A 20106-nucleotide genomic window follows, 5' to 3' on the forward strand; every position below is an offset into this window, starting at 1 on the left:
TGCATAAATTTGTGATTTTTAGTAAGATACTTTGATTTGGGGTTGTGAAAGTATTAACTGCTGATAAATTAAAACTAACAGTGTCTGTATGGATCAATGGAACAGAATAGAGAGCCCAGAAATAAACCCATACACCTACGGTCAATTAATCTCCGACAAAGGAGGCAAGAGTATACAATGGAGAAAAGACAGTCTCTTCAGCAAGTAGTGTTGGGAAAGCTGGTAGGTCAGTCTCCCAAGGCAATAGAAATAAAAGCAAAAATAAACAAATGGGACCTAATCAAACTTATAAGATCTTGCACAGCAAAGGAAAGCATAAACAAAACGAAAAGACAACCTACAGACTGAGAGAAAATATTTGCAAATGATGTGACTGACAAGGGCTTAATTTCCAAAATATATAAACAGCTTGTATAACTCATAACAAAAAAACAAACAACCCAATCAAAAAATGGGCAGAAAATCTAAATATTTTTCCAAAGAAGACATACAGATGGCCAATAGGCACATGAAAAGATGCTCAACATCACTAATTATTAGAGAAATGCAAGTCAAAACTATAAGGAGGCGACAGAGGAATAGATAAAGAAGATATGGTACATATATACAATGGAATATTACTCGGCCACAAAAAAAACCAAAATAATGCCATTTGCGGGCTTCCCTGGTGGCCCAGTGGTTAAGAATCCGCCTGCCAATGCAGGGGTCACAGGTTCGAGCCCTGGTCCGGGAAGATCCCACATGCTGAGGAGCAATTAAGCCCGTGTGCCACAATTACTGAGCCTGTGCTCTAGAGCCCACGAGCCACAACTACTGAGCCTGCGTGCTGCAACTACTGAAGCCTGTGTGCCTAGAGCCTGTGCTCCACAACAAGAGAAGCCACCGCAACAAGAAGCCTGCATGCCACAACTAGAGAAAGACTGTGCACAGCAACAAAGACCCAACACAGCCAAAAAAATAAAAATAAATAAAATAAATTTAAAAAAAAATAATAATAATAATGCCATTTGCAGCAACATGGATGGTCCTAGAGATTGTCATACTGAGTGAAGTAAGTCAGACAGAGAAAGACAAATATCATATGATATCACTTATATGTGGAATCTAAAAAAATGATACAATTGAACTTATTTACAAAACAGAAATAGAGTCACAGATATAGAAAACAAACTTATAGTTACCAGAGGGGGAAGAAGGGGGGAGAGATAAATTGGGAGACTGGGATTGACATATACACACGACTATATATAAAATAGATAACTAATAAGGACCTACTGTATAGCACAGGGAACTCTACTCATTACTCTGTAATGACCTATATGGGAAAAGAATCTAAAAAAGAGTGGAGATATATATGTATAACTGATTCACTTTGCTGTACACCTGAAACTAACACAACATTGTAAATCAACTATACTCCAATAAAAATTTTAAAAAATAAATGAATAAAATAGATCACAACAGCAAAACAAAACTGTAATGAGGTACCACCTCATACCAGTCAGAATGGCCATCATTAAAAAGTCTACAAATAACAAATGCTGGAGAGAGTGTGGAAAAAAGAGAACCCTCCTACACTGTTGGTGGGAATGTAAATTAGTACAGCCACTATGGAGAACAGTATGGAGGTTCCTTAAAAAACTAAAAAGAGAGTTGCCATATGATCCAGCAATCCCACTCCTGGGCATATATCCAAAGAAAACTATAATTTGAAAAGATACATGCACCCCAATGTTCATAGCAGCACTATCTACAATAGCCAAGACATGGAAGCAACCTAAGTGTCCATCGACAGATGAATAGATAAAGAAGATGTGGTACATATACACAATGGACTACTACTCAGCCATAAAAAAGAACTAAATAATGCCATTTGCAGCAACATAGATGGACCTAGAGATTATCATACTAAGTGAAGTAAGTCAGAAAGATAAATACCATATGATATCACTTACATGTGGAATCTAAAATATGACACAGATGAACTTATTTATGAAACATAAACAGACTCACAGACAAAGAAAACAAATTTCTGGTCACCAAGGGGGAAAGAGGGTGGGGGAGGGATAAATTAGGAGTTTGGGATTAGCAGATACAAACAACTATATATAACACAGATAAATAACAAGATCCTACTGTATAGCACAGAGAACTATATTCAATATCCTGTAGTAAACCATAATGGAAAAGAATTTGAAAAAATATACATATATGACTGAATCACTTTGCTGTACAACACTGTAAGTCAACTAAAAAATTATAAATCAAATTTAAAACTTTTAATTTTTAAAAATTAAAAAATAAAAATATCAATGTCTGTATGACATTACAAACAGATTATTTCCATTGATGGCTACTGATTGAGGGTTATAAAGAGAAAATTTTACTACTCCAAATGGTTAAGAGCTCAAAGTAGTAAAAAAAAAAAAAAGTTTATTTGCAAGTTCATTAGACCTTTCCTGGAAACATTAATCTACTTTAATTCCCTGAACTATACCCTACCAGACATCACCATGAGCCAGTAACCATGACAGTGTGTGGCAGCCTGGTTGCCAGGTGACAAGAACGTTTGTCCAATGGGCCAGAAAACACCTGGTAGGGATAAACAGGCTATTGATTAGAGCAGAAAACTGAGAGCTATGAAACTGCCACAGAAAATGAAATGCCACTGCTAGGCTGCAGGAATCCCATCTTAGGCTGAAGAAGTTTAGTCATCTCTGCTTCTTTTTATTCCTTTTCTTACAGGTGTTCATAGGGAAAAACATATACACACTCACACATCAGACTGAGGCAACTCTAAGGCAGACAGCTGTGTTCCACTAGACTTGTAAAAGGAACAAAAAAGAAAAGGAGGTGATGTATGTACCAGAAAGGGGGTGAAGGTTAGGAAGGGGAAGTATGTAAATGAAGACAGAACTAGTCCACATGCAGCAACAAAGACACGATGCCGCCAAAAATAAATTAAAAAAAAAGACAGAACTAGTGAATATAGTGAATGGTAAAATGTGTTGCCAGCTGGAAAATGACTATGTTTTAACACTAAATGAGGTTTCAGAAACTAACAGCTTGATAGTATTCCTCTATTATTGAATTATGAACTGAGAATCTCAGGGGACCCAGAGCTAAAAAGCTGGGAATACTGTGGTATTCCATGTGAGCTGGCCTATTCCAGAACAAATTGAAAATGGCTAATTTATGAGGCCTTTAAAGTAACATATTAGAAGAATGACCATTGTATAAGAGGGTAAGGGGAAATTCTGTTTTAATAATTTGACAGTTAAAAATGAACATCTCACTTCCCCTATTTCAATCTTGGTTTCCTTTAGCTAAATGTTTCCTTTCTTTACCACTCCCTTTACAAACCAAATGGAAGGGCTGTTTAGAGCTAACTCCCTGGTCCTAAATATAACTGGAGCTAAACAAAAAAAGATCTTTCTCACTGGCACAGAGAATCTTCAAGGTAGTTAGGAAATGCTCCCAGCAGTAAGCTGAGCATCCCTGAAACACTAAATGGAGACAGGAGCCTGACTATAGTGACAGAGCAGGGCCTGAGCGCCCCAAAGGCTGCTAAGGCCCCTCTGAGGCTCAGCATCAAGGGATTCTAAAGTTAGAAATGCTGTTTCCACATCAAAACCATTGGAGTATAAAGCAGATCCGGAGAAACACTGGCTAAGGAAGCCTCACAAACCACATGAGACAGAACATGAGAGGCTGGAGAATTCCACAAGAAAAGAGAAGAATATTTCTCAAGAAAGAGAATATATATTTCAACCGTGCAGAGAGAAAGTTGATTAGGTATCTCAACTTTCCTCCCAGCCAAGTAGCCTCCTTAACTGTTAACTCAGTCTGAGTGCTTACTACATACACCTGGAGCAGCGCTGGGAACTCTCACCAGTAAGATACGTGCTCAGGTATGCACTTGGGAAATGACTCTCACTTTCTTTTCTGTGACTTTATTTTATCGCCTCAATTCATGGGACAAAAGTAAATGAGCATTAAAAATTAAAACCAATAAAATGAAGGGACACAGAAAAATCAATCAAATAATGTGCCTGTCCTGCAGATGGCTTTGTTCACATTCCAAGACTGTTTATAAAAGGCAAGAACAGGAAAAATCACCACCCAACTAATAGCAGTCATTTCAGCTACTTAACAGTGTTTTTTAAGTTGCAGGTCACAACACATTAAGTCAGATAATCAATTTACTGGGTTGCTACCATCATTTTTTAAAAAAAGGAAGTCAAATAGAAGAGAGAAGAAAATATCAGTGTGTTTTGCAAGAAGTAAAAGTATTGTCTCATGAAACTTTATTTCAAATGTATGCATGTATATATGTACTGGGTCCTGATAATAAAATGTTATTTCTTAGAGTGAATTAAAATCTAAAAAAGTTTGAAAACCACCAAGCTATTGGAAACTGAAGGAACTAGACCAGAACAGAATACTATAGAGATTGTGTATGGATCAAATACTTATGAATTGTGAAGAAGTTTGTGGGTCAACTGAGCAGGCTCAGTCAATAAACAAAGATCACTGTCAGAGCTACTGTCAGAGCTACTGTCAGAGTTATCCAAGAACTCTAACATCGTCCTGGAGCTAAGCAGTGCACGCTCCCAGTCTGAACACAGAGGAAAGCCACCACTGAAACTGAGCTGAGAGGAAATGCTGGCTGGTATACGTAGCCCCCTCTAGCATTTATCGAGATAAAAGAAATCTGGACTCTGGAAGGAAATGAGATGACAGTTTCTACTTCTAGAGGATCACAGGCCGAGGCCACAACCAAAGCACTCACTCACTGACTGAGAGATCAAGCCTTCTAGAACAGGGGTAGGTGAAGAGAAGAAGAAACCATTCTCCTAGTCCTGCCAAACTAGCCCTTCCTTCCTGGCACAGCTAACCATGGTGATGGACTCTCTGTTTTGAGCATGTCTGCATTCTTTTATTCCTACCAGCTCCTGACCCCCGACATAGTCACGTCCTCTGCTCATCCCCATTTGGCCTAATCAAACAGCCCAGTCCTAGCTATACAGTAGCAAGGGAAGCCCTGCACAAGAGACAAGTCCTTCCTAAATGGAGATCTGAATACCAGATAGACAATATGATCTTTTAGGAGATGCCGCAAGACCTGTGTTCTGTTTGGGAGTTGGAAGAATATCTTTGAGAAAAGCAAAGATATTCTTCAGATGACAGGATCTCCATATCTCCTTACATTGAGCCAGACCTGTCCTCAAGTTCTGAAGTCCCTTAGAAAGTAGGAGACATGATCTGTCCCACTTAGTAAATAATGGCAGGTCTAAGGAAAACTTCAAAAGTTCTTCACTTGTTCTCAACTCAAATAAGAACATTAATCATCTTACGTGCACCTTTTAGAAAGGGATGGCTAGAGACAATTCTAGCAACACCTTCCTGCTAAGAAATGAAAAAAGGATTTCTAACCCTGATCCTAATTCTGTCAAAGCACATTGAGATGCAAGTACCACAGTCCTTCAATTTTAGACAGGGATTAAGCAAATTGCCCAGGGCCTTGCAGCATGGTAGCAGGGGCAGGGATGGGCACTGCTACAGCCTTGTCTGGTTTTCAACTTCCTAGATCATGTTCCTTTGACTCTATCAGCTGATGCTCAGAGCCCAGAGTACATATTGCCAAATTACTTTCTGAGAAAGCTCAAATACAAGGAAAGCTGGTATATATCTGTGCAACTATATGAGTTTGGTACCTGTAAGAGAGCATGGTGCATCGTCACCTCCAGTTCGGCTAAAACATGGGCAGCATCCTCACTGTCCTCTTGGACCTCCAGGTCCTCCTCAGGGATGGTCTCCCAGTTGCCCTGGTGAGCAACCAGCGTGTGCACTAGTTCATACTGGCCAGGGAGTGCCAGGCTGACCCGAGTCTGAGTCCCATAGGTGAAGCGGAGGCGCCGAAGCTTACAGTTCTCCTCACTGCCCAGCTTGGTGGTGGGAAGCACCTGCAGCCCCAAGAGCAGGTTCAACAGCTGGCACTTGACATTACAGTCCTGGCCGAGGATCAAGATGCAGGGGAGGCAGTCCACAATCTGCTGGAGGTACTTCTCTTCCTTAGGTGGGAAGGAAATGCAGCTCAGCTGGCCTGGTTGGGGAAGGGGAGGGTGGAGAAGGAGAAAGGAGTACAGAGAGAAGAGTGAGGAGGGGTAGGGAAAGACTGCCAGGGAGATCCCATTAGGATGTCAGGCTCCTAGAAAAGAAATTTCTAGGAAGCTCTTGGCTGAAGGAGATACCAGGAAAACATCCCAGTCAGAAAAGGTTCCTCAAATATCAAACAGGATTCCCCTCTCTGGCTCATTCCCAGAACAGTTGTTTCTATCCAGAAAGGTGGCAGTGACCTGATCTACCCTCCCCTCTCGTTTTTCAACCAGTGGAGGGACAGCCTAAGGAGTTTACAAGGACTCAGGTACAAGATCATTAAATTGATAAAGCCAGAAAAGACCACACTAACTGGGATGTGAATCCAAGACCTGAATATATCAAAATGAAAACCTTCCTTGTGACACAAGACCTAATACTTGAACATATAAAGGCCCTTTAAAATGACTCTACCACATGCAGTTTTAGCTTATTTTCCTCATTTATAACATATTTTATAACTAAATGTATGAGCCAGTCTTTAAATACGCATGTATTGAAATAAAATGTTATTCAAGTGTGCATAAGCTCTAGAATCTTTTCTGGTTCATTTCACTGATGGCTGGTGACAGCATCCCAGCTGCCAAGTCATCTGTTTTCTTAAAACACTGGGTGCTCAATTAAGATCAATATCTCCTAATCAAATCACATTCTTTCAGTTTATGGAGGACAAGACCCTGAATAAGACAAAGGGAAAGAACTACCTGTTAGGATAAAATCCAGGCAAATCTAGGCAGAGGTGTGATCCATCTCAGAAATATCCTTTCAGGACACCACACTCATCTAAACAGATCAAATAATACTCAAGAGAAAACAAGGGACTTCCCTGGTGGCACAGTGATTAAGAATCTGCCTGCCAATGCAGGTGACATGAGTTCGAGCCCTGGTCCGGGAAGATCCCACATCCCTCGGAGCAACTAACCCTGTGTGCCACAACTACTAAGCCTGTGCTCTAGAGCCCGTGAGCCACAACTACTGAGCCTGTGTGCCACAACTACTGAAGCCCGTGTGCGTAGAGCCCGTGCTCCGCAACAAGAGAAGCCACCACAATGAGAAGCCCGTGCACCGCAATGAAGAGTAGCCCCCGCTCACTGCAACTAGAGAAAGCCCACGTGCAGCAACGAAGACCCAATGCAGCCAAAAATAAATAAATAAAAATAAAAAATAAATTAAAATTTTTTTTAAAAAGAGAGAAAACAAAAGTCTTCCTAAAGTATGAGAACATCTATTTGGGAAAAAGAACCAGAAATTAGTTGACTAGAACTCTCATATTCTGAACTCGATCACTCCCCAGCTTGTTCAGTGGCAATGCCTGCCCAAGTCTAAGATTCAGGCAACTTTGTGTTTGTCCAGAAAGGCACAGACACACGGTTCTTAGGCTGTTAGAAGTCCAATCTCGGAGCCAAATACATACATCTTAATTGAAATTTAGGGTGGCACCAAGTGAAACAGTATTTGCTTTAGTCACTTAACCATGAGCTGTTCATTTTGTTTATGTAATTGAAGCAAGAGAGGCCTGATTCATTTAAGAGGTTGTCCTACTTCAGACTCTACCTATCCTGCTTCAAACTCAGTATTTCAAATCCTCAAATCTTTTTCTCTCCCACAAATGGCACCACCAAAAGATTTAAGGAAGTTGGTTTTCACCCCTTTATGAATTTCATTAAGCCCTTCCTTTCATGTCGGCCTATAAGTACATCACCTGGCCAGCACATGTAAACCAGTGATACGAGACACTGAAACAGGAAATCTATTCTCTTGGGACAGAGATGAGAAAGCAAAGTGTTAACTGAGTGCCCAATTGTGTGCAAGGTATTTACTAAGCGCGAGAGTAAAACACCAGACAACTGGTCTAATTTTTGACCCACTGATACAATCTAAAAACAAGGGGACACAGCCAATTGCTGTGCGACCACTTAGCAAGTAGTGAGTCCTGAGTCCCTTCATATCTTATTGACAACTAAACAACACTTACCACAGTTGTCAGGGAGGAAAAACAATTTTCCTCTACCCTTTTAGTTTCCTCTGGCTGGGTCTAAGAATTAAATTGACATGAGAGAGATTACCAGGAGAAAATGAAATTTAATTAGGTACACATGGGGAATCTGAACATGAGATTCCAAAGACGGGTTAAATGAGATACATATGTCATCCTGGACTAAGGAGAGGGGGTAGGGGGCTGGGTCTTCAAAGGGAAACAAGGCAATTCACAGTAAGAATGAAGAGTGAATGTTTGGTAAACAAATGTTTGCTGGGCCATCCAGAAACAACGGGACATAGAGAGGACTTTGACCAAACAGGCCTTGCTAGGTTCCTCCCCTGACTACTACACCTGGTTCATATTACACTGTAGCTAACCCTGGTGATAGCTCTCTTTCTGGGATAGGCCCTCTATCTAAATTCTTTTAGGCAGTTAAGGCAGAGGAGATAAAAGCTCTTCCTGAGCCTTTTGTTTCTTTAAAACAACCAAGCCTAAAGTAATCTTCATACCACAGAGACACATTTTGGGATGGTAAATTTTGCTCCCCTATACAGACTATTCTAGTTGTATGTTTATAATTACCAAAAGCAGGAAGAACCATATTTCCCTCTGTATCCTCAACACCCAACACAATGACTAAAAAATAGTTAATGCTTTGTTATACACTTGCTTTGTTATACGCTTTGTTATACGCTTGCTTGCTCTGTGTAAGAATCCATTTACCATGGAGAATTGTCTACAGAAAGCTGTAAGTGGTTCTACTAAGTACTGAGAAAAGTCCAGTAGCATGATGAACAGTCTGGTACCATGAATAGTATAGGAGCAACTGTCATTCCTAAAAACCTCCTTCATCTCAACATGGAGAGTAGAGGTGGACAAGAGAATAGTACCTCCCCATTCACCTGCAGACCACAGTCTCAGCCTGAGCAGTGAGAAGTCCAGTTAGATTCGCTCTTATCTACCCTTCCTGTTCTTTCTCTTTTCCCAGTCTTCCTCAGATCTCAGACGGGTGTCCAAACTCCTATAACAAAAGTTATAAAAATAAGCCTAAATAAAAGCCATAATAAAAATAAGCTTAAATGAGTTTTGTGACTGCTGCTGCTTGGAGAGCAGGTAACAGAGAACAAAAACCAAGTAACCATTTTTCAGAACCAGAGGGAGAGATCTCAACACCTCTGAGACCTCAGGGTCAACTATAGGAAAGCCAGTAAACCATGCTGCATTGGCCAAAACCACAGCGGACATACCCCATTACTCATCTGGTCCAAATTATCACACCCCCATCTCTGTAGTGACAAAAATAGTCACTACAAATAAACCCGCTAGAGTCAAACAACCATAGGCCAGTGCAATGGGAGAGTGGGCTGACAGCGAAACCAGTTCTAATTTTCGTTTCCACGCACTCTGCTAGGGTTCTGCGTGCAACCCACTGGACTGAGAAAAGGTCTTCAAAATGGATATCGCCATCTGTTTTTCAAAACGTCATTATCCAAGGCCTTTGCTTCTCCCACTAATCTTTAGCTTTTTCATTGCTCTTCAACGTGTCTACAAGATTTGAACAAGAGCATGGAGAGAAATGAAGCTGAAACGAGATCGTTTCACTCCTTGCTCCTCTCGGCAAATGCGTCGGTGAGGGAGTGGGCAGAGCACCAGCCGAGGGCACACGCTCCCATCCCGGGCTTCACCACTGACTGGCAACCTACTTGTTTCTCTCAGCCTTGGATTTCTCATCTGTGAACTAAGGGACTTGGATTAGATCATCTTTAACATCCCTTCCAGTTCTGAAATTCCAGGATTCCATCAGGTTTTAACTGTTGAAAGAAAAATAACTGAGGGGGATGGGCAGTTGGTCTGATAGTTTTTATTTTAAACTGTACCTGAATTTAATTACTCGAGCTCCCCCTGGACTACTATAACGGCAGATCAAAAGCTGACTGAACTAGCCAGGGGCTCTGAGGACCTACCAGGCAGTTTCAACAGTTTTCTAAAGAAGAGATTAAAAACTGTAGACTGACGGTAGGAGGGAGGAAGAAAATCTGTTGCAGAGCTAGAGCAGCTGCCTCACTGACAGTTAAAGGACTTCGAGTTAATCAAGTTTTCTTTTGTAATTAATATAACAGCATCTGCATATGGGGCTGCCGGAAGGTAACAGCACGGCCTCTCAGCTGGAGCACATTAACCCTGCCAACTCTGGCTGCAGGAAAATTCAAATCAGATTGTCTTAAATGCAAGGCAAGACTTTTTTTTTCGTGATGATTCTTAAAAACAGATTATCTTGATTTGCGTTACTTCTAAACAAACGTTTCAAACTACAAGGAGAAGAGCAGCTAAAGTAGCAACGCATTTTGTTTATCTGTTTTAGATAATGAAGGGGAATGAAATATATCATCCCAAAATATGTCTCTCTGACATATTATTTTGAGCAGGTTATTTTTAAGAAACAGCAGACACAGGTGAAGCTCTGGAAACTGAGAAGTTACCCTTTCGTAGGAGACATATTTAAAAGGGAAATCTCCATTTGTAAGGGTGTCTTCCTCCAGTACCAGGAAGAGGAGGGCTCAAAATCTCTAGAAACTCTTATCAATGCATGAAGGCAACCACTTAAAACTGCATAACAACCTTACCCTTGTTTACTGTGCTTTTCCTGATAACCACCCATAAATGACTCCCCCCACCTCACCCCACACGAGTGTTTTATCTTTAGCTGGAAATCGTATTTAAGGTAGTGGCTTGGGCCATTTTGGAGTCACGCAGTTTTTCCAGGGTATCTCCCATGTGTACAGGAGGTACACATGTTATTAAATTTCTGGTTGTTTTTCTCCCATTAATCTTTTTATAACAGGAGCGTCTCAGCCAAGAACCTAGAAGGGTAGAGGGAAATTATTTTTCCTTCCCTACAATAATATTTACTGAGCCCTTTCTAAGTACATCACTTTATTTGCCCCATTTCATTTAATGCTCACAATTCTACCAGACATAAACTATTATTATCCCCATTTGTAGATGAGGAAGCAGTAGCTTAAAAGGCAAAACAGAACAAAAAAGAAGCCATGTTTCTCCATTTCTCTAAGCAGATAAAAAGTGGAACACAGGGCAGAGCAGGAACTGTTCTTAGGTCTCAGGGGGCCAGGTGAATACTTAATGGTAAACAATGTCCCTGAAGGGTGGCAGAATATGCCATCCCCCAAAATGTCACTTTGGCATAAGGATTATTTTGAGCTAAAGGCACTCGACAAACAGCAGGTATAAGAAGGGCGCTCTGACCTCCGCTTTATCTTCCTGAAAGCAAGAGATAAAACCCCCATTGGGAAGATGTCCTCCCTATAACAGAAGGAAAGCAACATTCTTATCACCAGAGACTGGGAGTCGAGATCAAGAAAAATCTGTACAAATAAGCCTTGTTAAACTAACCAGTACCTTCCTAGTTACTTTCCCACCGTTAACTGCCCCAGCCCAAGGCCCTTTGTCTTGTCACGCTTTCATAATTTACTTCTTTGTCCAGTTCAACTCTGTTTGTTTGGGTCTTCATTCTTTTGTGAGGACCCCCATGTACATGTAAAATTTAACAAAGTGCTTATGCTTTTCTCCTGTTTATCTGTCTTATGTCAGTTTAATTCTTAGGCCCAGCTGGAAATAATAAGAAGACAGAGGAGAAATTCTTCCTCCTCTACCCGCCCTACCACACTTTCTCCCAATGTAGGGCCAAACACAACTCAGTAGTTGTAGAACCCCAATTTAAAGCAGACTGACAGAGTCCTTACGGAAACCGCCCAAGACGATGAGGCCTGGGAGAAAAAAACAGCATTAACACTAGCTGGTGAACACTTTTAAAAAATGTTATTCTTATTCTACCTAAGGGCTCTAGAGTCCATTTTCTAAAAGAAACAGTAGGTACTTTTCAGAAAAACCTTTAATGTTCCTCTCATCAGTTAGTGTGTATTACCCTTTGGGTTGAGGTTAAGATTATTCTAAAAAGGGAGAATTGGTGGGAAGTAATGTTAATGACTTTTTAAAATTAATTAATTAATTAATTTTTTTAATTCTTGAATTTTATTTTTTTTATACAGCAGATTCTTATTACTCACCAATTTTATACACATCAGTGTATACATGTCAATCCCAATTTCCCAATTCATCCCACCCCCACCCCCACCCCCGCCGCTTTCCCCCCTTGGTGTCCATACGTTTGTTCTCTACATCTGTGTCTCAATTTCTGCCCTGCAAACTGGTTCATCTGTACGATATTCCTAGGTTCCACATATATGCATTAATATACGATATTTGTTTTTCTCTTTCTGACTTACTTCACTCTGTATGACAGTCTCTAGATCCATCCACGTCTCTACAAATGACCCAATTTCGTTCCTTTTTATGGCTGAGTAATATTCCATTGTATATATGTACCACAACTTCTTTATCCATTCGTCTGTTGATGGGCATTTAGGTTGCTTCCATGACCTGGCTATTGTAAATAGTGCTGCAATGAATATTGGGGTGCATGTGTCTTTTTGAATTGTGGTTTTCTCTGAGTATATGCCCAGTAGCGGGATTGCTGGATCATATGGTAATTCTATTTTTAGTTTTTTAAGGAACCTCCATACTGTTCTCCATAGTGGCTGTATCAATTTACATTACCACCAACAATGCAGGAGGGTTCGCTTTTCTCCACACCCTCTCCAGCATTTGTTGTTTGTAGATTTTCTGATGATGCCCATTCTAACTGGTGTGAGGTGATACCTCATTGTAGTTTTGATTTGCATTTCTCTAATAATTAGTGATATTGAGCAGCTTTTCATGCGCTTCTTGGCCATCTGTATGTCTTCTTTGGAGAAATGTCTATTTAGGTCTTCTGCCCATTTTTGGATTGGGTTGTTTGTTTTTTTAATATTGAGCTGCAAGAGCTGTTTATATACCTTAGGGATTAATCCTTTGTCCATTGATTCGTTTGCAAATGTTTTCTCCCATTCTGAAGGCTGTCTTTTCATCTTGTTTATGGTTTCCTTTGCTGTGCAAAATCTTTGAAGTTTCATTAGGTCCCATTTGTTTATTTTTGTTTTTATTTCCATTATTCTAGGGGTGGATCAAAAAAGATCTTGCATGATTTATGTCAAAGAGTGTTCTTCCTATGTTTTCCTCTAAGAGTTTTATAGTGTCCGGTCTTACATTTAGGTCTCTAATCGATTTTGGTTTATTTTTGTGTATGGTGTTAGGGAGTGTTCTAATTTCATTCTTTTACATGTAGCTGTCCAGTTTTCACAGCACCACTTATTGAAAAGACTGTCACCATGTTCTTGGATTAGAAGAATCAACATTGTGAAAATGACTCTACTACCCAAAGCAATCTACAGATTCAATGCAATCCCTATCAAACTACCACTGGCATTTTTCACAGAACTAGAACAAAAAATTTCACAATTTGTATGGAGACACAAAAGACCCCGAATAGCCAAAGCAATCTTGAGAACAAAAAATGGAGCTGGAGGAATCAGGCTCTCTGACTTCAGACTATATTACAAAGCTACAGTAATCAAGACAGTTTGGTACTGGCACAAAAACAGAAATATAGATCAATGGAACAGGATAGAAAGCCCAGAGATAAACCCACGCACGTATGGTCACCTTATCTTTGATAAAGGAGGCAAGCATATACAGTGGAGAAAAGACAGCCTCTTCAATAAGTGGTGCTGGGAAAATTGGATAGGTACATGTAGAAGTATGAAATTAGAACACTCCCTGACACCATACACAAAAATAAACTCAAAATGGATTAAAGACCTAAGTGTAAAGCCAGACACTATCAAACTCTTAGAGGAAAACATAGGCAGAACACTCTATGACATAAATCACAGCAAGATCCTTTTTGACCCAGCTCCTAGAGAAATGGAAATAAAAACACAAATAAACAAATGGGACCTAATGAAACTTAAAAGCTTTTGCACAGCAAAGGAAACCATAAACAAGACCAAAAGACAACCCTCAGAATGGGAGAAAATATTTTCAAATGAAGCAACTGACAAAGGATTAATCTCCAAGATTTACAAGCAGCTCATGCAGCTCAATAACAAAAAAACAAACAACCCAATCCAAAAATGGGCAGAAGACCTAAATAGACATTTCTCCAAAGAAGATATACAGATGGCCAACAGACACACAAAAGAAATGCTCAACATCATTAATCATTAGAGAAATGCAAATCAAAACTACAATGAGGTATCATCTCATACCAGTCAGAATGGCCATCGTCAAAAAATCTACAAACAATAAATGCTGGAGAGGGTGTGGAGAAAAGGGAACACTCTTGCACTGTTGGTGGGAATGTAAATTGATACAGCCACTATGGAGAACAGTATGGAGGTTCCTTAAAAAACTAAAACTAGAACTACCATACGACCCAGCAATCCCACTACTGGGCATATACCCTGAGAAAACCATAATTCAAAAAGAGTCATGTACCAAAATGTTCATTGCAGCTCTATTTACAATAGCCAGGACATGGAAGCAACCTAAGTGTCCATCATCGGATGAATGGATAAAGAAGATGTGGCACATATATACAATGGAATATTACTCAGCCATAAAAAGAAATGAAATGGAGGTATTTGTAATGAGGTGGATGGAGTTAGAGTCTGTCATACAGAGTGAAGTAAGTCAGAAAGAGAAAAACAAATACAGTATGCTAACACATATATATGGAATCTAAGGGGAAAAAAAAAAAGGTCATGAAGAACTTAGTGGCAAGATGGGAATAAAGACACAGACCTACTAAAGAATGGACTTGAGGATATGGGGAGGGGGAGGGGTGAGACGTGACAGGGTTAGAGAGTGTCATGGACATACACTACCAATGTAAAATAGATAGCTAGTGGGAACCAGCCGCATAGCACAGGGAGATCAGCTCGGTGCTTTGTGACCGCCTGGGGGGGTGGGATGGGGAGGATGGGAAGGAGGGAGATGCGGGAGGGAGGAGATATGGGAACGTGTGTATATGTGTAGCTGATTCACTTTGTTATAAAGCAGAAACTAACACACCACTGTGAAGCAATTATACTTCAATAAAGATGTTTAAAAAAAAAAAAAAAAAGAAAAGACTGTCTTTTCTCCATTGTATATCCTTGCCTCCTTTGTCATAGATTAGTTGACCATAGGTGCATGGGTTTATCTCTGGGTTTTCTATCTTGTTCCATTGATCTATATTTCTGTTTTTGCACCAGTACCATATTGTCTTGATTACTGTAGCTTTGTAGTATAGTCTGAAGTCAGGGAGTCTGATTCCTCCAGCTCCGCTTTTTTCCCTCAAGACTGCTTTGTCTATTCGGGGTCTTTTGTGTCTCCATACAAATTTTAAGATTTTTTTGTTGTAGTTCTGTAAAAAATGCCATTGGTAATTTGATAGGGTTTGCATTGAATCTGTAGATTGCTTTGGGTAGTATAGTCATTTTCACAATGTTGAGTCTTCCAATCCAAGAACATGGTAGATCTCTCCATCTGTTGGTATCATCTTTAATTTCTTTCATCAGTGTCTTATAGTTTTCTGCATACAGGTCTTCTGTCTCCCTAGGTAGGTTTATTCCTAGGTATTTTATTCTTTTTGTTGCAATGGAAAATGGAAGTGTTTCCTTAATTTCTGTTTCAGATTTTTCATCATTAGTGTATAGGAATGTAAGCGATTTCTGTGCATAAATTTTGTATCCTGCAACTTTACCAAATTCATTGATTAGCTCTAGTAGTTTTCTGGTGGCATCTTTAGGATTCTCTATGTATAGTATCATGTTATCTGCAAACAGTGACAGTTTTACTTCTTCTTTTCCAATTTGTATTCCTTTTATTTCTTTTTCTTCTCTGATTGCCGTGGCTAGGACTTCCAAAACTATGTTGAATAATAGTGGTGAGAGTGGACATCCTTGTCTTGTTCCTGATCTTCGAGGAAATGCTTTCAGTTTTTCACCATTGAGAATGATGTTTCCTGTGGGTTTGTTGTATATGGCCTTTATTATGTTGAGGTAGGTTCCCTCTATGCCCACTTTCTGGAGAGTTTTTATCATAAATGGGTGTTGAATTTTGTCAAAAGCTTTCTCTGCATCTATTGAGATGATCATATTGGCTTTTATTCTTCAATTTGTTAATATGCTGTATCACATTGATTGATTTGCATATATTGAAGAATGCTTGCATCCCTGGGATAAATCTCACTTGATCATGGTATATGATCCTTTTAATGTGTTGTTGGATTCTGTTTGCTAGTATTTTGTTGAGGATTTTTGCATCTATATTCATCAGTGATATTGGTGTGTAATTTTCTTTTTTTGTAGTATCTTTGTCTGAGTTTTGGTATCAGGTTGATGGTGGCCTCACAGTATGAGATTGGGAGGGTTCCTTTCTCTGCAATTTTTTGGAAGAGTTTGAGAGGGATGGGTGTTAGCTCTTCTCTAAATGTTTGATAGAATTCACCTGTGAAGGCACCTGGTCCTGGACTTTTGTTTGTTGGAAGATTCTTAATCACAGTTTCAATTTCATTACTTGTGACTGGTCTGTTCATATTTTCTATTTCTCCTGGTTCTTGGAAGGTTATACCTTTCTAAGAATTTGTCCATTTCTTCCAGGTTGTCCATTTTATTGGCATAGAGTTGCCTGTAGTAGTCTCTTAGGATGCTTTGTATTTCTGTGGTGTCTGCTGTAATTTCTCCTTTTTCATTTCTAATTTTATTGATTTGAGTCCTCTCCCTCTTTTTCTTGATGAGTCTGGCTAATGGTTTATCAATTTTGTTTATCTTCTCAAAGAACCACCTTTTAGTTTTATTGATCTTTGCTATTGTTTTCTTTGTTTCTATTTCATTTATTTCTGCTCTGATCTTTATGATTTCTTTCCTTCTGCTAACTTTGGGTTTTGCTTGTTCTTCTTTCTCTAGTTCCTTTAGGTGTAACGTTAGATTGTTTATTTGAGATTTTTCTTGTTTCTTGAGGTAGGCTTGTATAGCTATAAACTTCCCTCTTAGAACTGCTTTTGCTGCATCCCATAGGTTTTGGATCGTCGTGTTTTCATTGTCATTTGTCTCTAGGTATTTTTTGATTGCCTCTTTGATTTCTTCAGCGATCTCTTGGTTATTTAGTAACATATTGTTTAGCCTCCACGTGTTTGTGTTTTCTACATATTTTTCCCTGTAATTCATTTCTAATCTCATAGCGTTGTGGTCAGAAAAGATGCTTGATATGATTTCAATTTTCTTAAATTTACTGAGGCTTGATTTGTGACCCAGGATGTGATCTATCCTGGCGAATGTTCCATGAGCAGTTGAGAAGAACGTGTAATCTGCTGTTTTTGGATGCAATGTCCGATGAATATAAATTAAATCTATCTGGTCTATTGTGTTATTTAAAGCTTCTGTTTCCTTATTTATTTTCATTTTGGATGATCTGTCCATTGGTGTAAGTGAGGTGTTAAAGTCCCCCACTATTATTGTGTTACTGTCGATTTCCTCTTTTATAGCTGTTAGCAGTTGCCTTATATATTGAGGTGCTCCTATGTTGGGTGCATCTATATTTATAATTGTTATATCTTCTCTTGGATTGATCCCTTGATCATTATGTAGTGTCCTTCCTTGTCTCTTGTAACATTCTTTATTTTAAAATCAATTTTACCTGATATGAGTATTGCTACTCCAGCTTTCTTTTGATTTCCATTTGCATGGAATATCTTTTTTCCATCCCCTCACTTTCAGTCTATATGTGTCCCTAAGTCTGAAGTGGGTCTCTTGTAGACAGCATATATATGGGCCTTGTTTTTGTATCCACTCAGTGGGCCTGTGTCTTTTGGTTGGAGCATTTAATCCATTCACGTTTAAGGTAATTATCGATATGTATGTTCCTATGACCATTTTCTTAATTGTTTTGGGTTTGTTTTTGTAGGTCCTTTTCTTCTCTTGTGTTTCTCACTTACAGAAGTTCCTTTAGCATTTGTTGTAGAGCTGGTTTGGTGGTGCTGAATTCTCTTAGCTTTTGCTTGTCTGTAAAGCTTTTGATTTCTCTATCGAAGCTGAATGAGATCCTTGCCCGGGAGAGTAATCTTGGTTGTAGGCTTTTCCCTTTCATCACTTTAAGTATATCATGCCACTCCCTTCTGGCTTGTAGAGTTTCTGCTGAGAAATCAGCTGTTAACCTTATGGGAGTTCCCTTGTATGTTATTTGTCTTTTTTGCCTTGCTGCTTTCGATAATTTTTCTCTGTCTTTAATTTTTGCCAGTTTGATCACTATGTGTCTCGGTGTGTTTCTCCTTGGGTTTATCCTCTATGGGACTCTCTGCGCTTCCTGGACTTGGGTGGCTATTTCCTTCCCCATGTTAGGGAAGTTTTCGACTATAATCTCTTCAAATATTTTCTTGGGTCCTTTCTCTCTCTCTTCTCCTTCTGGGACCCCTATAATGCGAATGTTGTTGTGTTTAATGTTGTCCCAGAGGTCTCTTAGGCTGTCTTCATTTCTTTCCATTCTTTTTTCTTTATTCTGTTCTGCAGCAGTGAATTCCACCATTCTGTCTTCCAGGTCACTTATCCATTCTTCTGCCTCAGTTATTCTGCTATTGATTCCTTCTAGTGTACTTTTCATTTCAGTTATTGTATTGGTCATCTCTGTTTGTTCTTTAATTCTTCTAGGTCTTTGTTAAACATTTCTTGCATCTTCTCGATCTTTGCCTCCATTCTTTTTCCGAGGTCCTGAATCATCTTCACTATCATTATTCTGAATTGTTTTTTTGAAAGGCTGCCTATCTCCACTTCATTTAGTTGTTTTTCTGGGGTTTTACCTTGTTCCTTCATCTGGTACATAGCCCTCTGCCTTTTCATCTTGTCTTTCTTTCTGTGAATGGGGTTTCTGTTCCACAGGCTGCAGGATTGTAGTTCTTCTTGCTTCTGCTGTCTGCCCTCTGGTGGATGAGGCTATCCAAGAGGCTTGTGCAAGTTTCCTGATGGGAGGGACTGGTGGTGGGTAGAGCTGGCTATTGCTCTGGTGGGCAGAGCTCAGTAAAACTTTAATCCACTTGACTGCTGATGAGTGGGGCTGGGTTCCCTCCCTGTTGGTTGTTTGGCCTGAGGCAACCCAACACTGGAGCCTACCCGGGCTCTTTGGTGGGGCTAATGGCAGACTCTGGGAGGGCTCACGCCAAGGAGTACTTCCCAGAACTTCTGCTGCCAGTGTCCATGTCCTCACGGTGAGACAGAGCCACCCCCTGCCTCTGCAGGAGACCCTCCAACACTAGCAGGTAGGTCTGGTTCAGTCTCCCCTGGGGTCACTGCTCCTTCCCCTGGGTCCCGATGCGCACACTACTTTGTGTGTGCCCTCCAAGAGTGGAGTCTCTGTTTCACCTAGTTCTGTCGAAGTCCTGCAATCAAATCCCACTAGGCTTCAAAGTCTGATTCTCTAGGACTTCCTCCTCCCATTGCTGGACCCCCAGGTTCGGAAGCCTGACGTGGGGCTCAGAACCTTCACTCCCGTGGACTTCTGTGGTATAAGTGTTCTCCAGTTTGTGAGTCACCCACCCAGCAGTTATGGGATTTGATTTTATTGTGATTGTGCCCCTCCTACCGTCTCATTGTGGCTTCTCCTTTGTCTTTGGATGTGGGGTATCTTTTTTGGTGAGTTCCAGTGTCTTCCTGTCGATGACTGTTCAGCAGTTAGTTGTGATTCTGGTGATCTCGCAAGAGGGAGTGAGAGCACGTCCTTCTACTCTGTCGTCTTGAACCAATCTCTCATTAATGAACTTTTGATGTCTCTAGTGACCCATTAGGTTAGATACGTTGTTTAAATTGTTTTTGGAGTAATGGATTTATATCATCACACTCTCCTTCTTGCCTGTTTTCCATCCCAGTCAATAATATGAGTGAAGGCCAGGGTAAGGTATAGTCCATGGCCAAGGAGGGAAGGCACTATATGGAATAAGTGAAGTGGAACTCTATCTTTGCCTTATCCTATTCTTGAAA

At 40.0% G+C, this 20106-nt stretch overlaps 1 protein-coding gene across 7 annotated transcripts in view; it reads right to left on the bottom strand.

Annotated features, from left to right (window-relative positions):
- DSTYK (dual serine/threonine and tyrosine protein kinase) overlaps positions 1-20106 on the bottom strand; it is a 56801-nt gene that overhangs the window by 26082 nt on the left and 10613 nt on the right. For all 7 annotated transcript variants that reach the window (XM_036871733.1, XM_036871723.1, XM_036871714.1 and 4 more), the window contains one exon: positions 5718-6106. In XM_036871733.1, the coding sequence (XP_036727628.1) occupies positions 5718-6106 (389 nt within the window). The remainder of the gene's footprint in view (positions 1-5717; positions 6107-20106) is intronic.

This window comes from Balaenoptera musculus, chromosome 1, assembly GCF_009873245.2.
Source record: "Balaenoptera musculus isolate JJ_BM4_2016_0621 chromosome 1, mBalMus1.pri.v3, whole genome shotgun sequence".
Lineage (NCBI taxonomy): Eukaryota > Metazoa > Chordata > Mammalia > Artiodactyla > Balaenopteridae > Balaenoptera > Balaenoptera musculus.